Source organism: Pelodiscus sinensis, chromosome 1, assembly GCF_049634645.1.
Source record: "Pelodiscus sinensis isolate JC-2024 chromosome 1, ASM4963464v1, whole genome shotgun sequence".
Lineage (NCBI taxonomy): Eukaryota > Metazoa > Chordata > Testudines > Trionychidae > Pelodiscus > Pelodiscus sinensis.
The window spans coordinates 151,157,874-151,180,735 of record NC_134711.1 but is presented as its reverse complement, the minus strand read 5'-3'; the positions used below and the strand labels follow the sequence as shown (position 1 = coordinate 151,180,735).

The 22,862-nt window shown below is 46.3% G+C and overlaps 1 protein-coding gene across 38 annotated transcripts in view; it reads left to right on the top strand.

Moving 5' to 3' along the window:
- ABI3BP (ABI family member 3 binding protein) overlaps positions 1-22,862 on the top strand; it is a 323,405-nt gene that overhangs the window by 208,306 nt on the left and 92,237 nt on the right. For 22 of the 38 annotated variants that reach the window (XM_075907457.1, XM_075907515.1, XM_075907462.1 and 19 more), the window contains 7 exons: positions 2,647-2,727; positions 4,611-4,685; positions 5,033-5,107; positions 8,916-8,990; positions 10,640-10,687; positions 11,153-11,227; positions 14,821-14,868. In XM_075907457.1, coding sequence (XP_075763572.1) covers positions 2,647-2,727; positions 4,611-4,685; positions 5,033-5,107; positions 8,916-8,990; positions 10,640-10,687; positions 11,153-11,227; positions 14,821-14,868 — 477 coding nt within the window. The remainder of the gene's footprint in view (positions 1-2,646; positions 2,728-4,610; positions 4,686-5,032; positions 5,108-8,915; positions 8,991-10,639; positions 10,688-11,152; positions 11,228-14,820; positions 14,869-22,862) is intronic. The other 16 variants (XM_075907568.1, XM_025188486.2, XM_014577294.3 and 13 more) reach the window with 7 other exon arrangements.

Here is a 22,862-nt window from a genome sequence, read left to right as displayed (position 1 = left end):
GGAAATTGGTTTAATTTTCTTAAGCTATGACTTGGGAAATTACCACGAAGAAATCCATTTCTGTACTACCTCTGCTCGTGATGTGTCTGAGAGCTTTTTTTTTCTTGTATTTGTGAAGTGTGTGAAATTATTCCCATTTAAATCAGTGGCAGAAATCATATTGCAGTAATACTGAGTCCTAAATGACTAATAAAAACAGTCCTCAATACCTCAAATTAGGCAACAGTGTCATCTCATTATGAGTAATGAACAAATTAAGTGCAAGAGTCATAAAATCTGATACCCTTTACCCAAGGCGTTGATGTCTTCAGTCAATGAAAGGAAAATTCATTCATGTTATTCATTAAAGATTAAATTCAGTGTTGTACAAAAGATATACCTCTCAAGTTCCACTAAAGTTTTCATGCTAAGGTTTGGTACGTGAGTTGTATACAGACCTGGTGCAGGAACTCTGGACAGAATGTGTTTTCCTAGTGGAAGCACAATCATCTCCTAGTCCATATCATTGATTTTGTTTGTGTGTAGGCCAGTAATAGACCCTGAAGAAGATAAAAATGTGTCTGAATCAATTTAGATCCAGATTTCAAAGACCGGAAAGTTTTCAGGTGTTCTGGGCTCATTTTTAATTTTTTTCTGTTGACATCTAGTTATGAAATTCCAGCCCATTTCTGGGTTTGGATTCAAAACCTCCCAAGACTTGAGGGGTTGGGGGGGGGGATGCATTCAGACCTGTATAAAAAGGGCGTACAGCTATGATATTTGGTTTGGGCTGTGGATTTGGTTTCCGAATTTCAGTTCAGACTTATTGCTATTCTATTTTATTTCAGTTTAACAAATTAAACCTCTTGCAGGAATTAAACAGAGTTGATATTGAGGTTTATTTCCCAAGGAATAATGCTGTCATAATTTCAAGGCACTATACTTTATAATGTCCCAAGTGCCACTTATGGCAGCATTTGTGGCAAGATAAGAGTGATATTCTTTGGGGGTAGATAATATTTACTGTTTTATGTTTTAAGGCATTTTACAAACATTAACTAAGATCCATGTTCTTATCCTGAGGAGTTAGCTGCAGGAGTTAGCTGCAGGCAGTAGATCCCAGGCAGTAGATTCTGTACAATCTAACCCTATGTTACATCAATGAAATTTATTCTAGCCTTTATGATTTTGAAGAAAATATTGGAAAAATTATGAGAACATAAAACCAATGCTGTGTTGTCTTCCTGAAGTCCTGATTATATTAGAAATATTTAAAGTGTAGCCATGATGGTGCAGACTGCCAGCGTAAATATGTTGCACTAGAGCAGGATGCATTTTAAATTGAAACAGCATATAACTGCTTCAGTGTGTCTATATTTGTATAGGTATCCCCAGTATAGACAGGTCCTTATTCTGTAGACACCGTGAAACAATAACTCTGGGAGGTGCGGACTACCCAGATTGCCTCCCTAGGCAGTCGCTGGAACTTGAATATGACTACCTAAATGGCTACTTTAGCTATTTCACTTGATATTCATTTAGTAGATGCATCCAACTGATGTATTCATCCCACAGTCACACACTGCCTCTCGTGCCTGCACTGCTACCAAAAGCCCTAGCTGCAGGGTGACCATATGTCTTGTTATGGCCAAGACGGTCCCTTTTTTAAGCCCGGTCCTGGCCATCCTGACTTTTCCCCCCAAAAGGTGGACATTTGTGCCATTTACTCTTCCTGATTTAATTGGTTGGCAAGAGAAAATGGAACCAATGCCCCTTTTGTGCCAAAAAAAGTGGGGTGTGGAGATGCCAACCTCACGACAGTGGGGAGGCAGGGCTGGGGAGGAGGAAGTAGTACTTCAGAATTGCAGCATACAAGGCCCCTGTGACAGGTTTCCAGCCATCAAGCAACAGCCTTTTGAGGGGGGCCATATGCCTACCCCTCTCAGCAGGATTCCAAAAACGGGTAACTGCCTGGCGCAGGGAGAGGGGGAAGAATTCCAGTAAAAGCATTGAGGATCCCTCTAGCAAACACCTGTGGTTGTCCCGTTTTCTCTTGCGTAGAATGATCATATTTCCCAGATTGCTACCTTACTCAGTTTCTGTGACGTACCTAGGTATTGTTAGTAGAAATATCTTTAGAGTATCAAAACTGAAACAGTGTAGACTGAATAAAATTGAATTTAATCTCAAAATAAATAAATTGGTGATTTCTGTATTGACTGTATTTGTCTCTTTCATATTGACTTCATGAAACCCCACAATTCTGTAATTTAAAAGAACTTCCTGCAAAATTTCTTTTCTGCCACACCAGAGTGCTGCAGAATCCAGGAACTTTGCCACAAAAAGGAGGTTGAGCTTGCCACAAGGGAAAAACACTTTGGTAAAGAGAGTGCTGATTGGTTGGTGGCAAGATTAGTTTATAATTGAAATGGAAATTCCTTATTTTGGCTAAGGTCTAGTAATCCTGCAATTTTTTTTAAGCTACTCTAAAATTTTAACTGCAATACTCCCCCCCCCCCCCTTTTTTTGAACGTGTGTTAATTACAGCCTGATTTTGGAATCTTTTAAGTTTTATTGCTCTAGTGTAGGGTTTGAGTCTATGCTTTCTGTGGTCTGAATAATGATGCATGCAGTAATAATGTGTGAACTGGGATTTTTTTCTTTCAGTTTCATATGAACCCCAACACATTCCTTCCAAACCTAAAGCATCTGCCAGTGCCATACCAGAAATGCCACATAGTAAACCTGGTATAGTAACTATTTTTCTGTAATTTACTACTTGAACATGGATCAGCCTCTGAGCCAAACTCAGCGGTGCTCCAGCAAAGAAGTTAACTTGCATTTGGAGCACATGTGAAATGCAAACTGTGTACATGAGTTTGTTTTGAGACCTTTAGTGGCTGCCCAAACATATTAAAGTTTTAAAAGGTTTATATATGTCAGGTTAATATCTGATTCTTTTGAAGAAGAAATTATTGCAGTTATAAAGATTTCAGAAGCCTACTTCTATTAAAAACTAGAACTCTTACACAGCTTTGCCTGGGTCCTACAGGGCAGTGTGGAGGGTTCAGGAGTCAGGGCAGGGCCTTGGGATTGTGTGGGGAGACAGGGCAGGAGGCTAAGAGTGTGGGGGAGTGAGAGTGAGGGTTAGGGGGTGAGGAGGGGCTCAGGGTGAGGTATCCCATACAGCACGGCTTTCTCTCTCAGCACCCCAGGTCGGCAGGGCCTTTTCTCTCCCCCCAGTCCTCCAGACCACCAGGGGTCTTCTGTCTCCTTCTGGCCTTCAAGGGCTTTTTTTTCCTCCCCTACTCCAGTGCTACAGCCAAGAGCCAGGGAATTTTGGGTCGGGGGGGGCTACTCATCCAGTCTGGTGGCGGGCAAGATGGCAGAGTCTCAGCCCTGCTGGCCACTCTCTTGGTGGTCGGGCTGCCCCAATAGCCACTCTGTATATAACTCTCCCTCTCCTCACTGCTCCTAGTGGCCCCTCTTAGTATCGCATCCCTCCTTTCTCTGTCCCATTCCCAGCACTTCCCATTTCCTTGGCACAACCAAACCCTGACCTTGCTTTAAGTTACGATACGAGGAAGCTGCCTACCGAATTTGATGGTCCTAGCTCTTATTGTTTAGGAGGAGTTATTGAAGAAAAAGACTCATAGACAGACATTTCTAAAACAAATAGATAGATATATTATACACATTTAAAATATATATGAAAGACAGCAAGCCTTCAAATGTAGTTTCTACAATGGGAATTCTACACACCTTATAAACAGCGTTACTCCTTTTTCAAATTTAGGCTTCTAACTAGCTTTCTGTATGTTGCAAAATTTGCTACAGAAACTAAGATTCTGTGTTTTTTTTTAAACAAATAATGATTCTAGGAAAGAAAAGCCTGAATGTAATTAGTTGGAGACGTAATTGAGCTTTTATTGAATGTATTACTCTTAACAGAAGTTTTAGTATGAATTTATACGTATGTATGTGTGTGTACAGGCAGTCCCCGGGTTACGTACAAGATAGGGACTGTAGGTTTGTTCTTAAGTTGAATTTGTATGTAAGTCGGAACTGGTACATATTGTAGGGGAAACTCTAGCCAAACATTTCTCCAGAGCTCAGTTTTATTCTCCCACACCTCACTTCCCTCAGTCCTTTATTCTCAAGCTGAGGTGTCTGCTGAGAAAAGCTGCTCCGCGTCTCCCTGGTCTGCTGGGGGGGAGGGGGGTGCTAGCTCCGCGTCTCCCTGGTCTGCTGGGGGGAAGCAGCTAGTGCGGGGTTGCCTCACCCCGTTTGTAAGTAGGGATCTGATGTAAGTCGGATCCATGTAACACGGGGACTGCCTGTATTTAAAATAACCATAAATTCTCACACCCAGACAAAGAGGGGCTGGTGTCTTTTGCACTACATCTTTGCAATATCAAATCTTATTGGGAATATTCTTCTTTTAAAATATTACCTATCTTAATGTAAATTATATTCAAGGAAGTACATTAATCTGTTTTTAAGTAACCACTCTCAGCTCTTTATAACCATTATCAGCACAGTGCTTATATATGTATTTAAGTCTATTGCTGAAGTGCTTTGCTGACTCAGGTTCTAATTGTCTTCATTTAAATTCACTCTTTTTTCTACAGCAAAAAGTCCTATCACTCCGGAAGCAACACATAAAATTTCTTCTAATGACCTTGAGTGGCCCAGGGCAACATTGGGTAACCATTTTTTTGTTTTGTTTGGTTTGGGTTTTTTATTTTATTTTATGATAGCTATCTTGCTTTTGGCTTCCAATTTAGAAATTATAATTTTGCTTCAAAAGATCATCTTATCCCAACTCTTTGATAGTTTCTGTTAGCAAGGAGCTTAGCTGCTACTTTTTTCTCAAGCCCTATAAGCTTCAGTTAAACCTACAGTCACAATATTTTAGGTGCTGAGTTTTTTTATATTAATTAAAAATCAAAAGTTGCTTCTTCACTGTAGGCATATTGTGTTTTGGGGATAAACACATTCTTATACCCTAATGCTTAAATGCTGATAGCTATAAACCAAGTTTTTGTTTCAGAATCCAGTGAAATACATTTCACATCTTTGAAGCCCAAATCATCTGCTGAACCTAAAATGCCTCAATATAAACCTGGTAAATACCTTTATTTTTGAAATTTTGTACATTGAGGCTCATTATTACCCTAGTTAATTGCAAAACACAGCTGTATTGACTCAGGAGAATGTACTTTTCTTCTTACAGTATGCCTTACACAGAAATTGCATATAAAGATGCCGGTTTTACAATATAGGATCTATGTAAGGAGGACAACATTTTTTGGTCAATCTTGTGCTTAGTGGAAAGAAAGAAACTTGGATCCATCTTGGAAATATTGTGCACCAGGAATAGGGATGAATTAATTGTATTTTAATAGCTTCAGGGGTTAGCAGAGTTAGCCTGTGTTGTTTTTTAAGTTTATTTTGTATTTTAATGTTAGTGTTTTTGAACCCACTTGAATTTTGTAGGTTCGTATTTTCTTAATTTAAAAAATTGCTTCTTCAGAGGTGATATCTAAACCAAAATTTCTTTGTATTTGTAAAGAACTTTTTTTTGTTTAACCTTTAAGGCTTGCTGGGAAGTTTGAACAGTGAAATCACAACAAAGAATGGCAAATAATTGTCAGATTTAGTATCTAGACATTGGTTACTAGAAAAAAATAGCGCTCTGTAAAGTTTGAATTCCCATTTTTTTAGTTCTCAGGAAAATTATTACCAAAATAGACGACATAGAAATTCCAATTTCACTCAAAAGGTTTAATTTTGAACATAGATTATAATTATATGTATGACAATAAAGTATTTTCACTATGGGACCTTTCAGAAGATCATGTAAGGAAAATGGATAAAACTTTCTTTTAAAACCTAAATTCTGCCTTCAGATACACACATCCTTCTCTTACTACTGTCACTGGCTTATCTGAGGGCAGAATTTTGCTGCTAACTTACAGTTCCCATCATCTCAGGGCTCTATTAAACAAACTTGCACTTTTGGGAGTAATACTCAGGCTCATCAATATAGCCATTGAAGTCAACTCCTGTGATTAAGAGTTTTCTCCACGAACACATGTCTCACCCCCTGCAGTGTCACCAGGGCTGTCCTTAGGATATATGGTGCCCTACACGGGATTATTAAACTGGTGCCCCTATGCCTAGGTTTGTCGAGCAAAAAAAAAAAAAAAGGAACCCACTAATACATTAAAATCACATTCCTCCCCGAGACCTCACTCCTTTGAGGCCCCATCCTCTCTGTTCCCCTCCTCTCCATCACTTGCTATCCTCAGCCATTATACGCTCTCACTTGGTTGAGAAAGGAGGTGCAGGCTGTGGGGTGGGAATGAGGGATTTGGGTGTGGGAAGGGGTGAGAAGTACAAGCTTTGGGAGGGAATTTGGATGCAGGAGAAGGGGATGCTGGCTCGGGGAGGGGGCTCCAGGCTGGGGAGTGTTGGGCTCAGGTGGAAGGTTGGGGTGCTGAGCAAGCCACAAGCTTGTGGATGTGAGGGTGCAGGAGTTTGTGTTGGATGTGTGCGGGGCTCAGGACAAGAAGGTTGTGAGTATGATGGGTCAGGATATACATTTGCCATGTGTGGATGGTGCAGGAATGTTGTGGCAGAAGACTGAGGATGTGGGGATGCAGGAGTTTGGGGATGTAAGAGGCTCAGGACAGGGGGTTCCAGTGTATGATAGGCTCAGATTTGGGGTCAGGTGGTGCAGGAGTGTTATGATGCTGCAGTGAGATGGGGATTTGGCCCCAATTGGAGGCATGTTGGCCAGGCTTCATTTTTAAATAAAATATTATGTCAAACTGAAAAGGTTTTAGCATTGTCTTTATATAGGAGAGGGGCAGGGAACCTGTTTTGAGTCAAGGGTCACTGACCCACAGAAAAGTCAGTTGGGGCCACACAAGTGAGAAGCCAAAAAACAAAAACAAACCCCAAGCCTCACTAATGCAGTCTCAAGGATGCTGGCAGGGTGCTGGAGCCAGGGACAGGGTGGTGCTGGGTGCTGGGGACAGGGTACTTGTGGAGAGTCTTGCCAGGGGACAGGGGCAGCTGGGACCAGTACCTGGCAATCCTGCAGCACCTCTGGGAACTGTGCGACTGCACTCCCCCTCCCCAAACAGCCGGCATGCGAGCTGCCTGAGCAGCAGGGGCTGTTGCGCCCCAGCAACTTACCTCCACGATGCCATCCTGTGAGGAGGGGGGAGGGTGCGGGGAGTCCCAGGAAAGTGAAGCTCTGCCCCCCCGGGAGGAGTTGTCAGCACAGCATTGTCACCCTTGTAAGCCCCGTAACCTCTTCCAGTTCCTTCCCTGAGCTCTGTACCCTCTACTTCCTGCCCGGACTCCTGCTCCCCCACCTCCCTATCCTGAGCCCCCCCATCAGACCCTGTGCCCTGAATCCACCCCTCCTGCTCTCACTCTATCACCTTCTGCCCTTAGCTGCCCCCACAAACCTTCCAGCCCGATGCCCCCACATCTTAACCCCTACCCCTTACCAAGAGTCCCCCATATCTCTGCCCTGACTCCAGCCCTGTAATCTTATACTCCAACCCTAACGCCCCGTACCAAACCCTGTGCCCTCAACCTCCCACCTCCTGCCTTCCCAGCGGGCCAATTCTCCCCCATTTCCCCGCCTGATTTTCCCCAGCCAGCCCCCCTGCACCGCCCCCCCAGCTCTGCTTCCCGCCGGCCCGTTCCTCTTCCTGATTTCCCCCGGCCAGCTCTGCTTCCCACCCCCCACCAGCCTTGTGGCCCCCCAGCTTTTCTTCCTGACCACCCACGATCAAGTGTCCAGTTTTTTTGGGGGGTGGGGGGTCTACTTGGTAATCCTACCAGAACTGGCAGCAGCATCCATGTGCTAGGGGGAGGGAAGGTTGGGTGAGGTGCTGGAGGGGAGGGGAGGGGAGGGGAGGGGAGGGGAGGGGAGGGGAGGGGCTGGTTGTGTGCTGACTGGGGCAGGGGCGGACTGGCCCAGCGGGCTGTCTGCCAAAGGGCCAGCTGGTGGCAGATACGCGGGGTGCTGGCACGCCTCAGCCTGAGCCCGGCACCGACACTTTAAATTCCCTGGTGCTGGCCAGGGCACTGTGTTTCCGCTCAAACCAGCTGAGAGGGAAGACGCCAGGGCTTCTCTCCTCTCAACTGTTCCATGGTGTGTTTAAACACGCCGCACAAGCGCTCCCTGGCCGGCACCGGGGAATTTAAAGTGCCGGTGCCAGCACCCCGCGTATCTGCCGCCAGCCGGCCCTTCGGCAGACATCCCGCTGGGCCAGTCTGCCCTTGCCCCAGTCAGCACACAGCCAGCCCCTTCCCTCCCCTCCAGCACCTCACCCAACCCTCCCTCCCCCTAGCACCTCACCCAACCCAGCCCTGCCGGAGAGAAGGGGGAAGAGAGGGGTGCTCCGTGGGGGAGGGGGAAAGGGGGGATACTCCATGGGGGGAGGGAAGAAGAAAGGATACTGCCACAGAGCCGCCCAGCCAGCCTGCCTCACCTTATGCTAGGGGAGAGAGTCACACAGGTAAGTTCCTTCCCCCATCCCTACTCTCTCCCTTTCCCAGAGACCCCAACAGCCAATCCCTTCCCTCGGACTGTGCTGCAGGCAGTGCAATGGGCTCTCTCTAGGACCCAGCAGCCCTGCTGTTGCCTGATCACTGCTTCCCGTTTCTCCTGGCAGAGTGGTGCCCCAGAACTACTGTGGTGCCCTACGCAACTGAGTACTCTGTGTATGCCTAAGCCAGCCCTGAGTGTCACAGTCATTGCTGAATAAAATATATGCCAACTTAACTGAGTTTTTGCTGTTCACAACATTGCAGGTATCACTTCTTATACTTTGAACGTGATGCCAGAGTCAGGTTGTGATTCCTTAAGAGTGTTAGAAATGTAGGGTTTTTGTTTTTGTTTTTTTCAGCTCCAACCGAAACACAGTTCATTCCTTCTAAACCTAACACATCCCCAGAGCCAGAACTACTACATTCTAAACCTGGTAATTACCTGTTCATGCAACTGGTTCTAACAAAACTCCTTTGATCTGATGTGTTTCCTTTACTTTGCTATCAGGTGTTTGTTACACACTCTTGTCATCCGTTACTTGAAGGTTGTAAATATTTCAAGGTTGGTTAAATTTGCCAAAGGTTGAAAGGAATTACTTATTGCTCCTGTGATATAAGTAGTAATAACAGGTTGTAAATGGAGCCAATTGAATAATTCAAAGGAAATAATCAGTAGCAATTTATTTTCTTTTACTTTATTCGTTCAAAATTAGCCACTTTTTTGCAGTAACTTTTCCTTTTCTGTGGATTGATTGATAAATTTGCTAGGAATACTTTATACTCAGTTTTTGGAATTTAAGTTGGTTTGATTAGTGATTGGTAACATATCTCCAGGTGTTTGATGGGACGACTGTTACTTTTGGGCTATGTCTAGACTATAGGGTTTTTGTGGGGTTACCCTGCTGTGTCCAAGGAACGCGTTTGCTCTTCTCCTTTTTTTCACAGAAGAGCAAATATGCTCTTTTGGGGAGCCCTGTATACCTCGTTTCATAAGGCATAAGAGCTCCACTGAAAGAGTAGGCTTTTCCACCATTTGGCCCCATCTAGATGCGGCCAAATGGTGGAAAAGCCTCTTCCAAAAAAAAAAGAGGAAAAAGCTATGCAAAATGTGGAGTGCATTTTGTGTAGCTTTTTCTGCAAAAATGTTGCAATCTAGACCTAGCCTTGTAGTTTGCAGTTCAGTAAAGCTTTGTAAACACATTCTTAACTTCAAGCACATGATTAGCCCCTGATTGAGGATTGAAACTCTTAAGGACATAGGTAGTAGATTAGCAGAATGGAGAAATTTTACAAGCATTACCTTTCCAAGCCACAAAACTTTGCCAAAGGCTTGCTTCCCAAATAAAATAAAATTAGTCTTGTGTAAGACACATTAGTCATGTGCAGTGGGTGTGGGTGTTGGAGCATGGCAACATTGTAATTCCTTGTTCAATCACACAATGTATTACCGTTATACCACTTCATCTGAATGTGCAAACCGAACCCTTGTTGCTGTGAAATTCCATGCTGCGAGATACAATATTTTGACTGTTTGCCAAAAAGGCTACATAAGCACAGCTAAAGTGATTTGTTTTATTTTTTGCTATATTCTTCCTGCAGCAGAGAGAGAGGGAAAATTTAGGGTGAATATCAGGAAATTTTTGCTAAAAATGAGATGTATTAGGTAGTAGAATAGTTTAACAAAGAAGGTGGAGGATGCACGATTGCTTCAGACTTTTAAAAGTAGACTAGATAATGCACTGCAGGGAAGAGTGCTGTATTCCTGCAAGAAGAAATGCATGACCTCTTAGATCTCTTTTATCTCTGATTTTATGACTCTGGTTTTTTTTACTATCTCAAAATTGAGAATTCATCCAGCTTATGGTATTTCTTTATGGTAATGGTGTCTTCACAATTAATTGACCACAATTTCTAAAAATCAGAGCAAGATATCCAAGGGTAATTTGATAATCCACGGCATTAGCACAGACCACATTAGCAAAATATTTTATTTATTGCTTACATAGGAAGTATCTTTAAAGGGGGAAAGGGTGTTCCATGCTTAGATTCTCATGCTTTTACTGTTGTTTTGTTTCTGATGCAGTCCTGGAACCTATTACACTTAGAATTGAACCACCAAAGTCAACAATAGGTAAAGAAATTTGTTTAGTGCCCAGTCATGTTTGTTTTTTCTTCTCTTCACAGAAAGTCACATTGTAGTTTTCATCTCATGTCACCAGTTTCTTTCTTTAAAATTCCTCTTTTTTTTCCCCCTAGCTAAGTCTGTTGTTTGTCACTAAAGGCTCTTTAGGAATTTTTGTTTATTACAGAGGTATATTAATTCCTTTTTAAGGCACTCAGGCTGTCTGTTTTGAAACATCTTATCCTCCAAATCTCTTTCAGCTGGGATTCAAAATGATCAGGAATCCCACTTCACTGCTTGGATAAATCTAGACACACTCATCATGTTGTGTTTTTCTTCAAACTCCTTTGTACACCTAACTTTATCTTCTCTGTTACCCATTACAGGCTTGTGACGTGCCATGTCTCTGTCTTACACCTGGCATTAGACACTGATTTTTGGGTAATAATTTGTAACTCCGGTTCTCTCTTTCAGCTCCAAAAGAGACAAGACGTGTTCCTTTGAAGCCTAAACCATCACCAAAGCCTCATGTGCCACAGACAAAACCTGGTAAATTATTTTCTCTGTCCTGTTGAAGTTTATCTCTAAGCAGCTGTTTAAGTAATTTGAAATACCCTGAACATCAGACACAATGCAACTCTGCTACAATATGTTGAGTGTTTTCTTTGCTAGCCATTTACGGCAATAGCAGAAACTGATTAGCTTTCAGTCATCATCCAACAGCATAACAATACCTGTGTTTAGACACATGGATGAGATTTAGAATTATTCATGTTCTGTAGTGTTTTTGATTCTGTGTTACATAAAATGAAATTTAAAAAATGCATTAGTTCTGTGTGAGAGATTCATTTGTATATTTCTTGAAACTCTGCTATGCACTTTTAGAAAAGATATTGCATAGCTTTTAATGTATTTATTGCTATTGTATGTTGTCTTATCACTCTTTCCTTTTAAGAACTAGTAAATTACCAGACATATAACTAATATTTGTTTAACTGGATTCACAATATCAGTACACTGTCATCCAGTATTCCAAGACACTTTTTCAGTACTTATACAAACAGCTAGTTAATTTGATTTAAATTGGGATACTGTAAAGTGGTTAATATACTGTGGTATCCAAAATACCACTCTGTTTTGGTCCACTAGTAATTTTCTGTTGACACTATTCTGTTCATACTGTTGGGTAAACATGGATGATTGTGTGATACATTATCACTCTCAAAAACAATAGTCACCAACTAGATATGGTCTCTTGGTATGAAAACTCTGACTCTTGCTACCAAGTTATTTTAAAAATCATTGCACTTGTTTGCAAAAGACTGGCTGGAAACTCAAGTTTAAAACAACCCTCCTGATAAATTAGATACATAAGTTAGTACTGTATATTTTTTCCTTGTGGCCATTTTTCTGTTATTCGTATGTCAATCTGTCTTCCTATATTGATACCGAAAAATGCTATCTACCATCACAAAATTGAGATGTTTGTATTGTCCTGTGTATCTATTTTTAAAATAATTTTCACTTCTTAATTTATCTTAATTCCTACAAATGTCAATAAGGTACTGAAAGTTATTTCTTAACTGACCTCTATCCATTTCAGCATTATTTTCTGATTTTCCTCGGATTGTCTGCAAAGATATCAAGTGTGGCCTTTGATGTTTGCATTGCAAAATACCCAAATAATCACACCGTTTAATAACATGGTACTCACAAGCAAGGAGCTCTCCCACTTCAATTTTATATATGAGTGTCATACAAAAGACAGTTGTCCGGAAAGTGCTTCACACCACAGGCTACAATTTCCAAGTGTTTGATTGTAATAAGTTTCTGACATCTTTTTTTAAAGACCACTAAAAAAGATGTCTAGGAAAATTTAGCCCACATTTAAGGACTCAGTTCTGTCTTTAGGGGTACGTCTACACTGTAAGCTTCCTTCAAAAGAGAGCATCCCCACCTCAAAACCGGATTGAAAAAGCGATCTGCTTTTTCGAAAGAAAGCGTCCAGACTGTATGGACACTCTCTTGAAAGAAAGACCTGATTTCTATTCACAGAATGGCCACCAGGACACTTGTGCTTTTTAGATTGCCTCTTCTTTTGAAAAAGTCCCTGTTCTGCATCCACACATGCCTTTTTTCAAAAGAGCTCTTTTGGAAAAGGCGTTCTTCCTCGTAATTTGAGGTTTACTAATGTTGGAAAAAAACCTGCGTTCTTTTGGTTTAATTTAGAAAGAACGCAATTGCAGTGTGGACGCAGGTGAAGGTTGGGTTTTTTTGTTTTGTTTTGTGGGGGTTTTTTTCCCCGTAAAAAGGGCTTTTTTTTCAAAAAAACAATGTAGTCTAGACATACCTTAGCTGTTTAGATTTGTTAGAGTAGCAGTTCTCAAACTGTGGGTTAAGACCTCAGAGGGAGTCAGGAGCTCATTTTAATGTAGTCACCAGTGCTGGTGTTAAACTTGCTGGGGCTCAGGGCTGAAGCCAAGTCCAAGTCCCACTCCCTAAGACTGAAACCTCAGAGGGAGTCAGGAGTGTTCCCTCTAAGTTTTTCCATCCGTGAGAAGAGTGAGTTTTGTCACGTGCATCGATATTGAGGTCATGTGCGCTTGTGCAGATGTGTGCCACCATAGCACCCACCAGTTACTAACAAAAATCCCCCCCCCCCATTCTCTCTGTCTCTCTGTCTCTCTCATGTTATGGAAGAAGAAGGACTACTAAAACAAGTGCTAATTAACACGCTGCATGACTCTAAATGTTGATTTTATATTAAATCAAGACAGACAATTAATACTGCAAAATTTTCAGTAGCCATTTGTTATCTTATTAAAAAGGTGTCTGCTCTTGTCTTTGTCAGGGAAGTAGAATTGAAGGCACTGGGGCCTAAGCTGGCAGAGATTGGGTTGGACTGTTGAGATGTTTTACGTTGTTTTCAACTACTGGCTAAATGCTATTTAATGGGCTCACTTCTGAATACTTGCTGTATACATATTGCTCCCTATTACTCAAGAAACAGGATTTTTTTTTCATAGTTCAGTTCCATTTACATTTCTCTAATCTTTCAGACAATTTGCTTTGCCATTCACCATTTGCTGTGATTCAGCTCTGTGGAAAGATTGAGGAATGAAATGCTTCTGAATATTTTATTCATTAATTTTTATTTTCTCACCTAAGCAATATCTGAATAACATGGATAGACAGCAAGCTTCAGCATTTTAGCAGCAAGCTATCAAAGTCTCATTCTCGGATCTGAATTTCTATTTCTGTTGGTACTCTGTTTGCTTCCTGCCTTGTATCTGAACAGCAGACAAGCAGCTGGAGTTGCCTGGGGGGGGGGGGGGGGGGGGGAAGGAAGGCGGAGAGGGGACAGGGATCTGCTCCCATTTTTATTCAGAAGCACTGGCAGCACAACACATAGGGCTGCTGGGGAAGGGAAGAGGGCAGAGGAGACAGGGAGCTGCCATTGGCTTTTATTCAAAAGCAGCACAGGGGAAATAGGGGAGGTGTGCTTCTTCTCTTTGCAGGCACACTCACTGAAGGCAGCCCAGCTGCTGGGGCTGGCCAAGAAGGAGTCAGTGCTGCTTTTACAGGCACAATGATGGCAGTTGGATCTGCTGGAGAAAGTTGGACTCTGAGTCAACTCTCCCTCAGCCTCCTGACCTGCCCCCGCAGGCTTCCCTCACTCCTATTCCCCCCATCAAGCCCACCAGTTTACCTTTTTCTACCCTCTCCATCTACAGGGTCAGGACTCAGGAGGAGGTAGCTAATTAGTGTAAGCATGCTGAGCGACTCCACTAATGAGGTGGACAGTCTTAATTTCTTCCTGTGCGGCTGCTCAGACACGCATTTTACAGGAAACTATACCCATCAGCAGAGCAGCAGGGTTTGGGCTTTAGCTTTAATGCCCCGGCCTGGGGAGATGGAGCTCCAGCTTCAGTCCCCCTACTCGGGGTTGTGTCGTAATTTTTTGTTGTCAGAAGGGGATCTAGGTCCAATGAAGGTTTAGAAATCCTGTGTTAGAGCATAATGGTTCTTTATTAGTGTCGGCAGACCAATGAAAGCACAATTGTTATTTAACTATAAAGTTTACTTTAAATATATTTATTCTTTTTTTATTTTTATTTTTATTTTTTTTTGTTTTTGATCAGCCCTGGAATCAACTACCTTTAGAACTGAACAGCCAAAGACACCATTAGGTAATGATGTTAACTGTGGGGGGAGTCATATTTGGTTTTCCTTCCATTAGAGATGTAGGCATGGTAGGGCCTTGTTCTATGGGCCCATCTGTCATCACTTATCATCAGTCTTCTTTGTCTAGGTATCTTTGTCATTTTCATATCCATCTTTGCATATTTCTCTTTATAGGAAAATAGTTTAATTTAAGTTGTTGGCTCTTTAGAGCACCTAGAAGTACTCTAACTTTCTAAAGCCATGTTTCTTTGTCTTTTCAATTTCTCTAATTCCCCCCCCCCCCTTTTTTTTTCCTGGGCACAAACTTAATGAGTATTCCCACCTGTTGTTTAGTTGATCTTGATACAGCTACTGCCCAACATTTCTTTGAAATTCCTTTGCACACCTGACTTTCATTCATCTCCATTACTCACATAAGTATTTCTGCTTCTCCAGTGGACCCCACAGACACCTTATATCTGTGTTCAGGTGTACATGGTGTAAGGTTCATGTTTCTGGGCAGTGATTTTAATACTCAGGTTCTTCTTCGAGGAGTGTCCCTGGGGGAACTCCACTCTAGGTGTCTTGGCACTCCTACGCTTTTAATGGGAACTTTTTAGCAACAGTATTCCCCCCTGGATGCCGACACACACACACGGCACCGTAGCAAATGTGCCAATGCGTGTGTGTTGTCAACCATCCCTCGCTTCCTTCTGAGCCACTCCCGGCTTGGTCGGAACCCAGCAGCGCTCTGTGTTTAATTCTTAGATAGTGTTAGTTGTTAGTAGTTAGCAATTCGATAGTGTTGTATTCTTAGTGTTATGGTTCTTCCCCCCCTTTTAAGTGTTAGTGATGTTTATGTGTTTTTTTTCTCTTGTTAGTAGTGTAGTTAGGTTTAGAGTAGTGATGGCAGGCTCCCCGAGATTTAAGCGGTGCCTGACATGCAGAATGATCATTCCCATCTCGGATGGGCACATCCAATGCATCCTTCTCCTAAGAGCTGTCACCACTGTAAAAAACTCTCTTCTAGATCTCTGAAGGCAAGGGAGTTGCAGCTGAAACTCCTTACTATGGAGAAGAGGGAGAGGCCGGCTTCAGAACTGGCATCTCAAGCCTCTCTACCTTGCCAAGAGCAGCTTTTGACCAGGGCTCGTCAGCACTAAGGGGATCCTCCAGGCAAGAAAATGCCTAAGAGGAAACATGCCTCACCCTTGGCAGACAATCCATCCAAGAGGCTATTCCCTTAGCAAAAGCCTTCTTCCAAAGTACAGGCTTCGGGGGATCCACAGGCACCAGGGCCATCCAGTATGGATAAACCCTCAGGGGCAGTGCCCTTTAAAGATGCACGCCCTGTGGTCTCAGCACAAAAGCCAAAGAAGACTGCCCTGCACTGTTGGTACCGCCACAGTCGGTACCCAGACCACCACAGCAGACCGCAGATAAGGGCTGATGGGAACCGCTGGTGCAGACTCTGATGAAGATGGCTCTGGCACTGCATACTGAAGTTTCCCCAGTACCAACCTGTCTAAGGCCTGGGTCAACTTGGTACTGCAATGAATCCAGCCCTCACTAAATCAGGAACTGGCAGTTTTGTCAGTACTGGGGCCTCCTGGTTGCACCTCTCAGGATTCCCTAGAGAGGTACAGAACTCTGTTGAGGACTTCCCCTTTGAGGAGCAGAAGGTTTTTTTGCACCACAGATTTTTGCTCAAGGACTCATGAATTACATTAAAGACATTGAGCATGTATGTCCCTCAACCCAAAAAGAAGTTGAACCGCCTATACACGTCACAAGGCAGGACACCATCCCAGAGGAGCTCTGACCTCAGACGCCGGCAGAGGCAACAGAAACATAAGCAGCCTCAAGAACAGCCCATCATGTCTCAGTCCTCAAATGGCAGGCAGAAATGTTCAACATCTGGTCAAGGGTACTGTTTCTACCAGCCAATCTGTACCGGTTCAGCCTTCAACCGTTCTACCATGCATGGGCCATTATTACAGCAGATAGATGGGCCTAGGAAATAATAGCAAAAAGCCTCACAATTCCCTTCCTTATCTTTCCACCAACCCAACCTCCATCCCTGGGAAAAGGAAACTTGATGGTGTCCCTCAACCTACAGGATGCATATTTCCATATAGTAGTTTGCACTTTGCACAGAAAATTCCTCAGGTTTACACTAAACGATCAATACTATCCATATTGAGTCCTATCCTTTGGCCTGTCTTCAGCACTCAGAGTTTTCTCCAAGATCCTCAATGTGGCAGTGGCCAATCTCAGGAAAGCAGGAATAGTAATTTTCCCTTGCCTAGACGATTGCTTGTTACTGGCTTTTATGGAACAAAAGGCCATGGACTGCACCACACAGACTATTCAGCCCTCTGGGCACACCGGTAAACACTCAAAAGTTGCACCTTATCCAATCTCAGGAGCTAAAGTTCATAGGCGCAACATTGGGTTGCATACAAGCACAGGTGAGGGTACCAACACAAAGATTCCACTCGTAAGGACAATCCAACAGTATCTGCCAGACAGTGCCTACAGCTACTTGGACATATGTATGCAATAACCTACATAATCCCTTATGCCAGACTGCACATGCAGTGCCTGCAGCTGAGGCTTCACACGTGCTTCCAACCTCACAAGCAGCTTTTACACAAACTTTTGAGTCCCACAAAGTCAAGGATGGTGGTTGCAGCTCAGCAATCTCTGCTGCAGAGTCCCTTTCCAAAAGGCGCCATTCACATAACTATAGTTGCTTCCCTAGAGAGCTGGGCTGCCCACACCAATGTCTACATCATCCAAGGAAGGTGGAAACGTACAGAATCAGCCTTACACATCAATGTCCTAGAGCTCCACGTAGTAAGGAGAGCATGTGAGTACTTTCTTCCCCTAATTCAGGGCAAGTCAGTTAGAGTTCTCACAGACAATACCTCTTGCACATTTTCCATAAACTATCAAGGTGGGGCCAGGTCATATTACCTCTGCAAAGAAGCTGTGTCCTTGTGGCACTGGTGCATTCACCATCAAGTCGCTATATCAGCCATATAGCTCCCAGGCAAGCAAACTGCTACCGCAGATTACTTAAGCTGAATATTTCATCAGAAATACAAGTGGGAGATACATCCCCAAGCTGTTCCTACCATCTTTCAGAAGTGGGGCTTTGTGGGATTAGATTTATTCTATTCCCACAAAGTGCTCCAGGTATTGCTCCAGAGCGGGACTAGGCAAGAGTTCCATGGGAGATGCCATGATGATTAGCTGGTCTCACAATCTGTTATATGTCTTCCTGCCCCTTCCCCTTCTCACCAAAGTCATACAAAAAATAAAACAGGAGGACTAGAGTCATTCTGATAGCAACCTCATGGCCCAGGCAGACCTAGTTCCCTTACCTGTTTCACCTGTCAGCTGCTCCTCCGATTCCTCTTCCACAGTGGCCAGGCATATCCTCTCAGGACCTGGGTCACCATCTGTGACGGCGCGTTGGGGGTCCCCCGTCTCCTGCACCCCGAAATGGCACAAACAGACTGCACTAGCCGGTGGAATAGAGGAAGTTTATTGCCTCTCCAGGATACAGCACAGCACAGATGTAATCTGGTCACAGAGCTGGGCTAGGATGCCTCAGGCCCCCTTGAGTTGTGGGGAGACTGGGCCCCTAAACTCCAGCTCCTCTCCCTAGGCTGTCTCCTCCATGCTCACAGACCGCCAGCCACCAACCAACCACTTCCAGCCCTGCCCCCCAGCCAGGGCAGCATTCCACCTTCCTTTGTTCCTCTCCATGGGGGGTGTCTGGCCACTGGTTCAACAAGTTTGGCATTACCTTGGCCTAGTGAGGCTTTCCCTGCTGGGTCTTGCTCCAGACAGCAGGGGTCACCACAGCCCAGCAAGTACCCCTACTACGTTACAGTTCTCCCCCCTCCGAGAGCGAACTGAGCAGGGTCACTCCGCTCGTGACCTAGGGAAGTTTGGGTCCTCTGCGTGGGAAGCCGCCCTGGGGACATGGGTGCTCCCCTTGACTCGGGCCGGCCGTGGCGAGGACCCACATGAGCTGGCTTCCCTCTGTCCACTCGCCGCCCCACTCCAGGGCGACCGGCACAGGCCTGTCTTTGGGGGTCACTCCCACCCTTCCACTGGCCTTGATCCCTGGCCATGGTCTCTCGGGCTGGGGCCATGAGCCCAGTGAGCCTTCTCTGGACAGCCAGGGCGGCTTCCACCCCCGATGCTCCATCCAGGGAGGACTTCCCCTCCCATAACTCTCTCAGCAAACCCAGAGGGTCCTCTATCTGGGGTAGAGACCCCCAAGCCGCTTTCCTACTGTCTTGGGCCTTCCCGCCCCTCTGGCAGGAGTCACAGGACCGGCAGTACCGCTGCACGGCTGTAAAGATTCCCGGCCAATAGAAGTGCTGGAGCAGCCTCAGCCGGGTGCTCCGGATCCCCCGGTGGCCCCCAACGGGGACATCGTGGGCCAAATACAGCAGCTTGAGGCGATACTTTCGGGGGACGAACAGCTGCCGTTGGACCCCCCATGCCCTCGCCTTCCTGGGGGGAAGCCATTCCCGGAACAGGAGTCCACGCTCTCGCAGGAATCTCTCCTGGCCACCTCTCCCCCGGGGCTGAGCTGCACGGAGGCCAGCCTGGTCCCTCAGCCTCTGCAAGGAGGGGTCTGCCTGCACCTCAGCCTGGAATTCAGCTGCTAAGGCAGGGATCGGGACCTGTTCCCCACCTTTGCCTAGGGCCGGAGTCCCAGCCTGGCTGGACCCCGTGTCCACTGGGATGGGACCCTGAGGACGCTGCCCGGAGTCCTTCCCTGGACCCAGGTTGTCAGCCCCCCGCTGGCTCTGGCTCCAGGTAGTGACTAGAGCCCGCTGGGATTCATGGGGCCACTCCTCTAGGTCATTCCCCATCAGCACCTCGGTGGGCAAGTGCGGGTGCACCCCCACTTCCTTGAGGCCCTCCTTGGCCCCCCATTTCAGATGCACCCTGGCTACAGGCACCTTAAACGGGGACCCGTCTATGCCCTTCAGGGTCAGCTGCGCGTGGGGTAGTATCCGCTCTGGGGCCACTATGTCGGATCGGGCCAGAGTCACCTCCGCCCCCGTGTCCCAGAAGCCCGTCACCTTCCTACCATCCACCTCCAGGGGTATGAGGCACTCGCTCCGCAGGGGCCGTCCTGCCCCCACCCGGTACACAGAGAAATCCGCCTCCTGAGAATCAGACCTCCCAGGGGAGGTGCACTGAGCATCCTTCCCCTCTCTCTGAGCTGAGGTTTGCCAGCCAGCCCCTGCCTCTGGGGCAGCCTGCCCTTCCTCCCGCCCCAGCCAGTTAACCCTGGAAAGTCCCCGGTCCTGGGACCTGGTGCACTGAGCCCTCTTGTGGCCTTTTTGCCCACAGCGCTGGCAAGTTAGGCTTTGGGCTGTCTCTGTCCAGGGCCTGGCTGGTTCTCTGGGGGAATGATGACTGGTCCTGGTCTCTGGGGCTCGCCTCGGAGGTGTCTCTCTCCGTTGCTCAGCCAAGATCCGGTCTCTGCGCGGTTCCCTCTCTCTCCGGGACTCCGGTTCACACCCGGACCGGCTCTCCGTGAACTCATCCGCCAGCCTCCCGGCCTCCTGGGGGTTCTCTGGTCTCCGGTCCTTGAGCCACAGCCTCAGTTTGGGTGTGCACGCTTCATAGAACTGCTCCATCATGACCAGCTTGAGCAGCTCCTCTGCGGTCTGGGCTCCGACTCCAGACACCCACTTGCGGCAGTATTGCGCCAGGCGGGAGGCCAGGTCCACATAGGTCTCCCGTGGTCCTTTCTGTACCCCCCGGAACGTCTTCCTGTACATCTCGGGGGTCAGCCCGAACTTGTGCAGCAGGGCCTCCTTGACTCGGTTGTAATCCCCTGGCTGTAGGTCCTCCAGCTGACTGAGCACTCCGGCCGCCTCCTGGCTCAGTGCGGGGATGAGCTCCTGTAGCCAGTCAGCTGGGGGAACCCGTTGCAGTCCACAGGCCCTCTCAAAGGCACTGAGGAACCCGTCTATGTCGCCCACGTCCTTCAATTGGGCCACCACGAGCCTCTCCAAGCGTCTGGCAGTCCTGGGACCCTGGGGCCCATCCACTCTTGGTGCAGCCGGGGCCCCGCAGGTTCTCCGCTCTGCCATGGCCAGCTCATGCTGCCGCTGCCTCTCTCGGTCCTGGCGTTCCTTCTCTCGATCTTGGCGCTCCCTCTCTCGGTCCTCTACTTCCAATTCCTTGATCCGCAGCTGGATCTCCAGCCGCCGCAGCTCCGCTGGGCTGGCCCCTGCCCTAGATAGGCTACGGCTTGCAGGCCTCCCGGGAGACGCTCTCTCATCTCTCCGTTGGGTTCCAGCGCTCCTCCCCCTCTCTGAGCCTGACACACTCTCAGGGGGTGTCTGGCTGCTTCCCCTGGGGACAAGATCCTGGCCCTGTGGCTGCTCATTCTCTTCCAGCTGGGCAATCAGCTGGGCCTTGGTTGCTTTCTGCACAGGCAAGCCCCTCTCTCTGCACAGCCCCACCAGCTCTGCCTTCAAGAGTCGGGCGTAGGCCATCTGCCCGCTGGGCCCCTCGGTGCAGACTCACCAGTCTAGTGTTGCAGCGCCCCACGATTCCCAGGAACCGCTTCGCTCTGTCTCCAGCACGCCTGGCTCCAGGACTCTTGCTTCTACAGCGCCTTGTCGCTCACCGCTGGAAGCTCCATCCACAGGGTGCAGTGCATCCCGCTCCTGACACCAGTGTGACGGCGCGTTGGGGGTCCCCCGTCTCCTGCACCCCGAAATGGCACAAACAGACTGCACCAGCTGGTGGAATAGAGGAAGTTTATTGCCTCTCCAGGATACAGCACAGCACAGATGTAATCTGGTCACAGAGCTGGGCTAGGATGCCTCAGGCCCCCTTGAGTTGGGGGGAGACTGGGCCCCTAAACTCCAGCTCCTCTTCCTAGGCTGTCTCCTCCATGCTCACAGACCGCCAGCCACCAACCAACCACTTCCAGCCATGGCCCCCAGCCAGGGCAGCATTCCACCTTCCTTTGTTCCTCTCCATGGGGGGTGTCTGGCCACTGGTTCAACAAGTTTGGCATTACCTTGGCCTAGTGAGGCTTTCCCTGCTGGGTCTTGCTCCAGACAGCAGGGGTCACCACAGCCCAGCAAGTACCCCCACTACGTCACACCATCTTCATCCTAATGTCCACAAACTCCAACCCAACACTTGGCTCCTCCATGGGTGATTACACAAGACATTACTTGTTTGGAAGAAGTTTGTACTCTAATCACGAACTGTGCTAAAGAAAGTACAAGGAAGACCTGTTTGCAGAAATGGCACCGTTTCTCTAAGTGGGCCACCCACAGAGCACTTCAGTCTCGTATGACACAGCTGCTGACAGTCTTGAAATATTCTCTCTCCTTGAAGAAACAGAATCGATAAAGGTCCACTTTGCATCTATTTCTAGTGAGCATGGTAATGTAGACAGTCACACTATTTTTTTCTCATCCGACCACCAAAAAATTCTTGAAGGGTCTCAACAATGTTTTCCCCTCAATAAAGCCATAGTTCCATCTTGGGATTTCAGCCCATGGCAACATAAACACTGTCATATCTTTCCATGAAAGTTGACTTTCTGCTCACCATTACAACAGCCTGAAGGATCAGCGAATTGGCCACTCTCATGGCCAGTCGGCCATTTACAATTTTTCACAAAGACAAAGTGGTGCTAAGACCACACCTGAAATTTCTACCAAAGACAGTTTCACAGTTCCACCTCAACGAACCTATATACTTACCTGTTTTCCACCAGAGGCCTCATCCTGATGCCAGTGCCACCTAGCTCAACTTGGATGTACCGCAAGTGATTGCTTTTTACATAGACAGAATAAAACAATGTAGATGTTCTTCCAGATGGTTCATTTCTATAGCGGATAGCTCCAAAGGGCAGGCAATTTCAAAACTTTCAAAGTGGATAACAAATGGTATTAAAATTAGTTATGACATCCGTAAGGTGTCACTATTGACTCAGTTGTGCCCACCA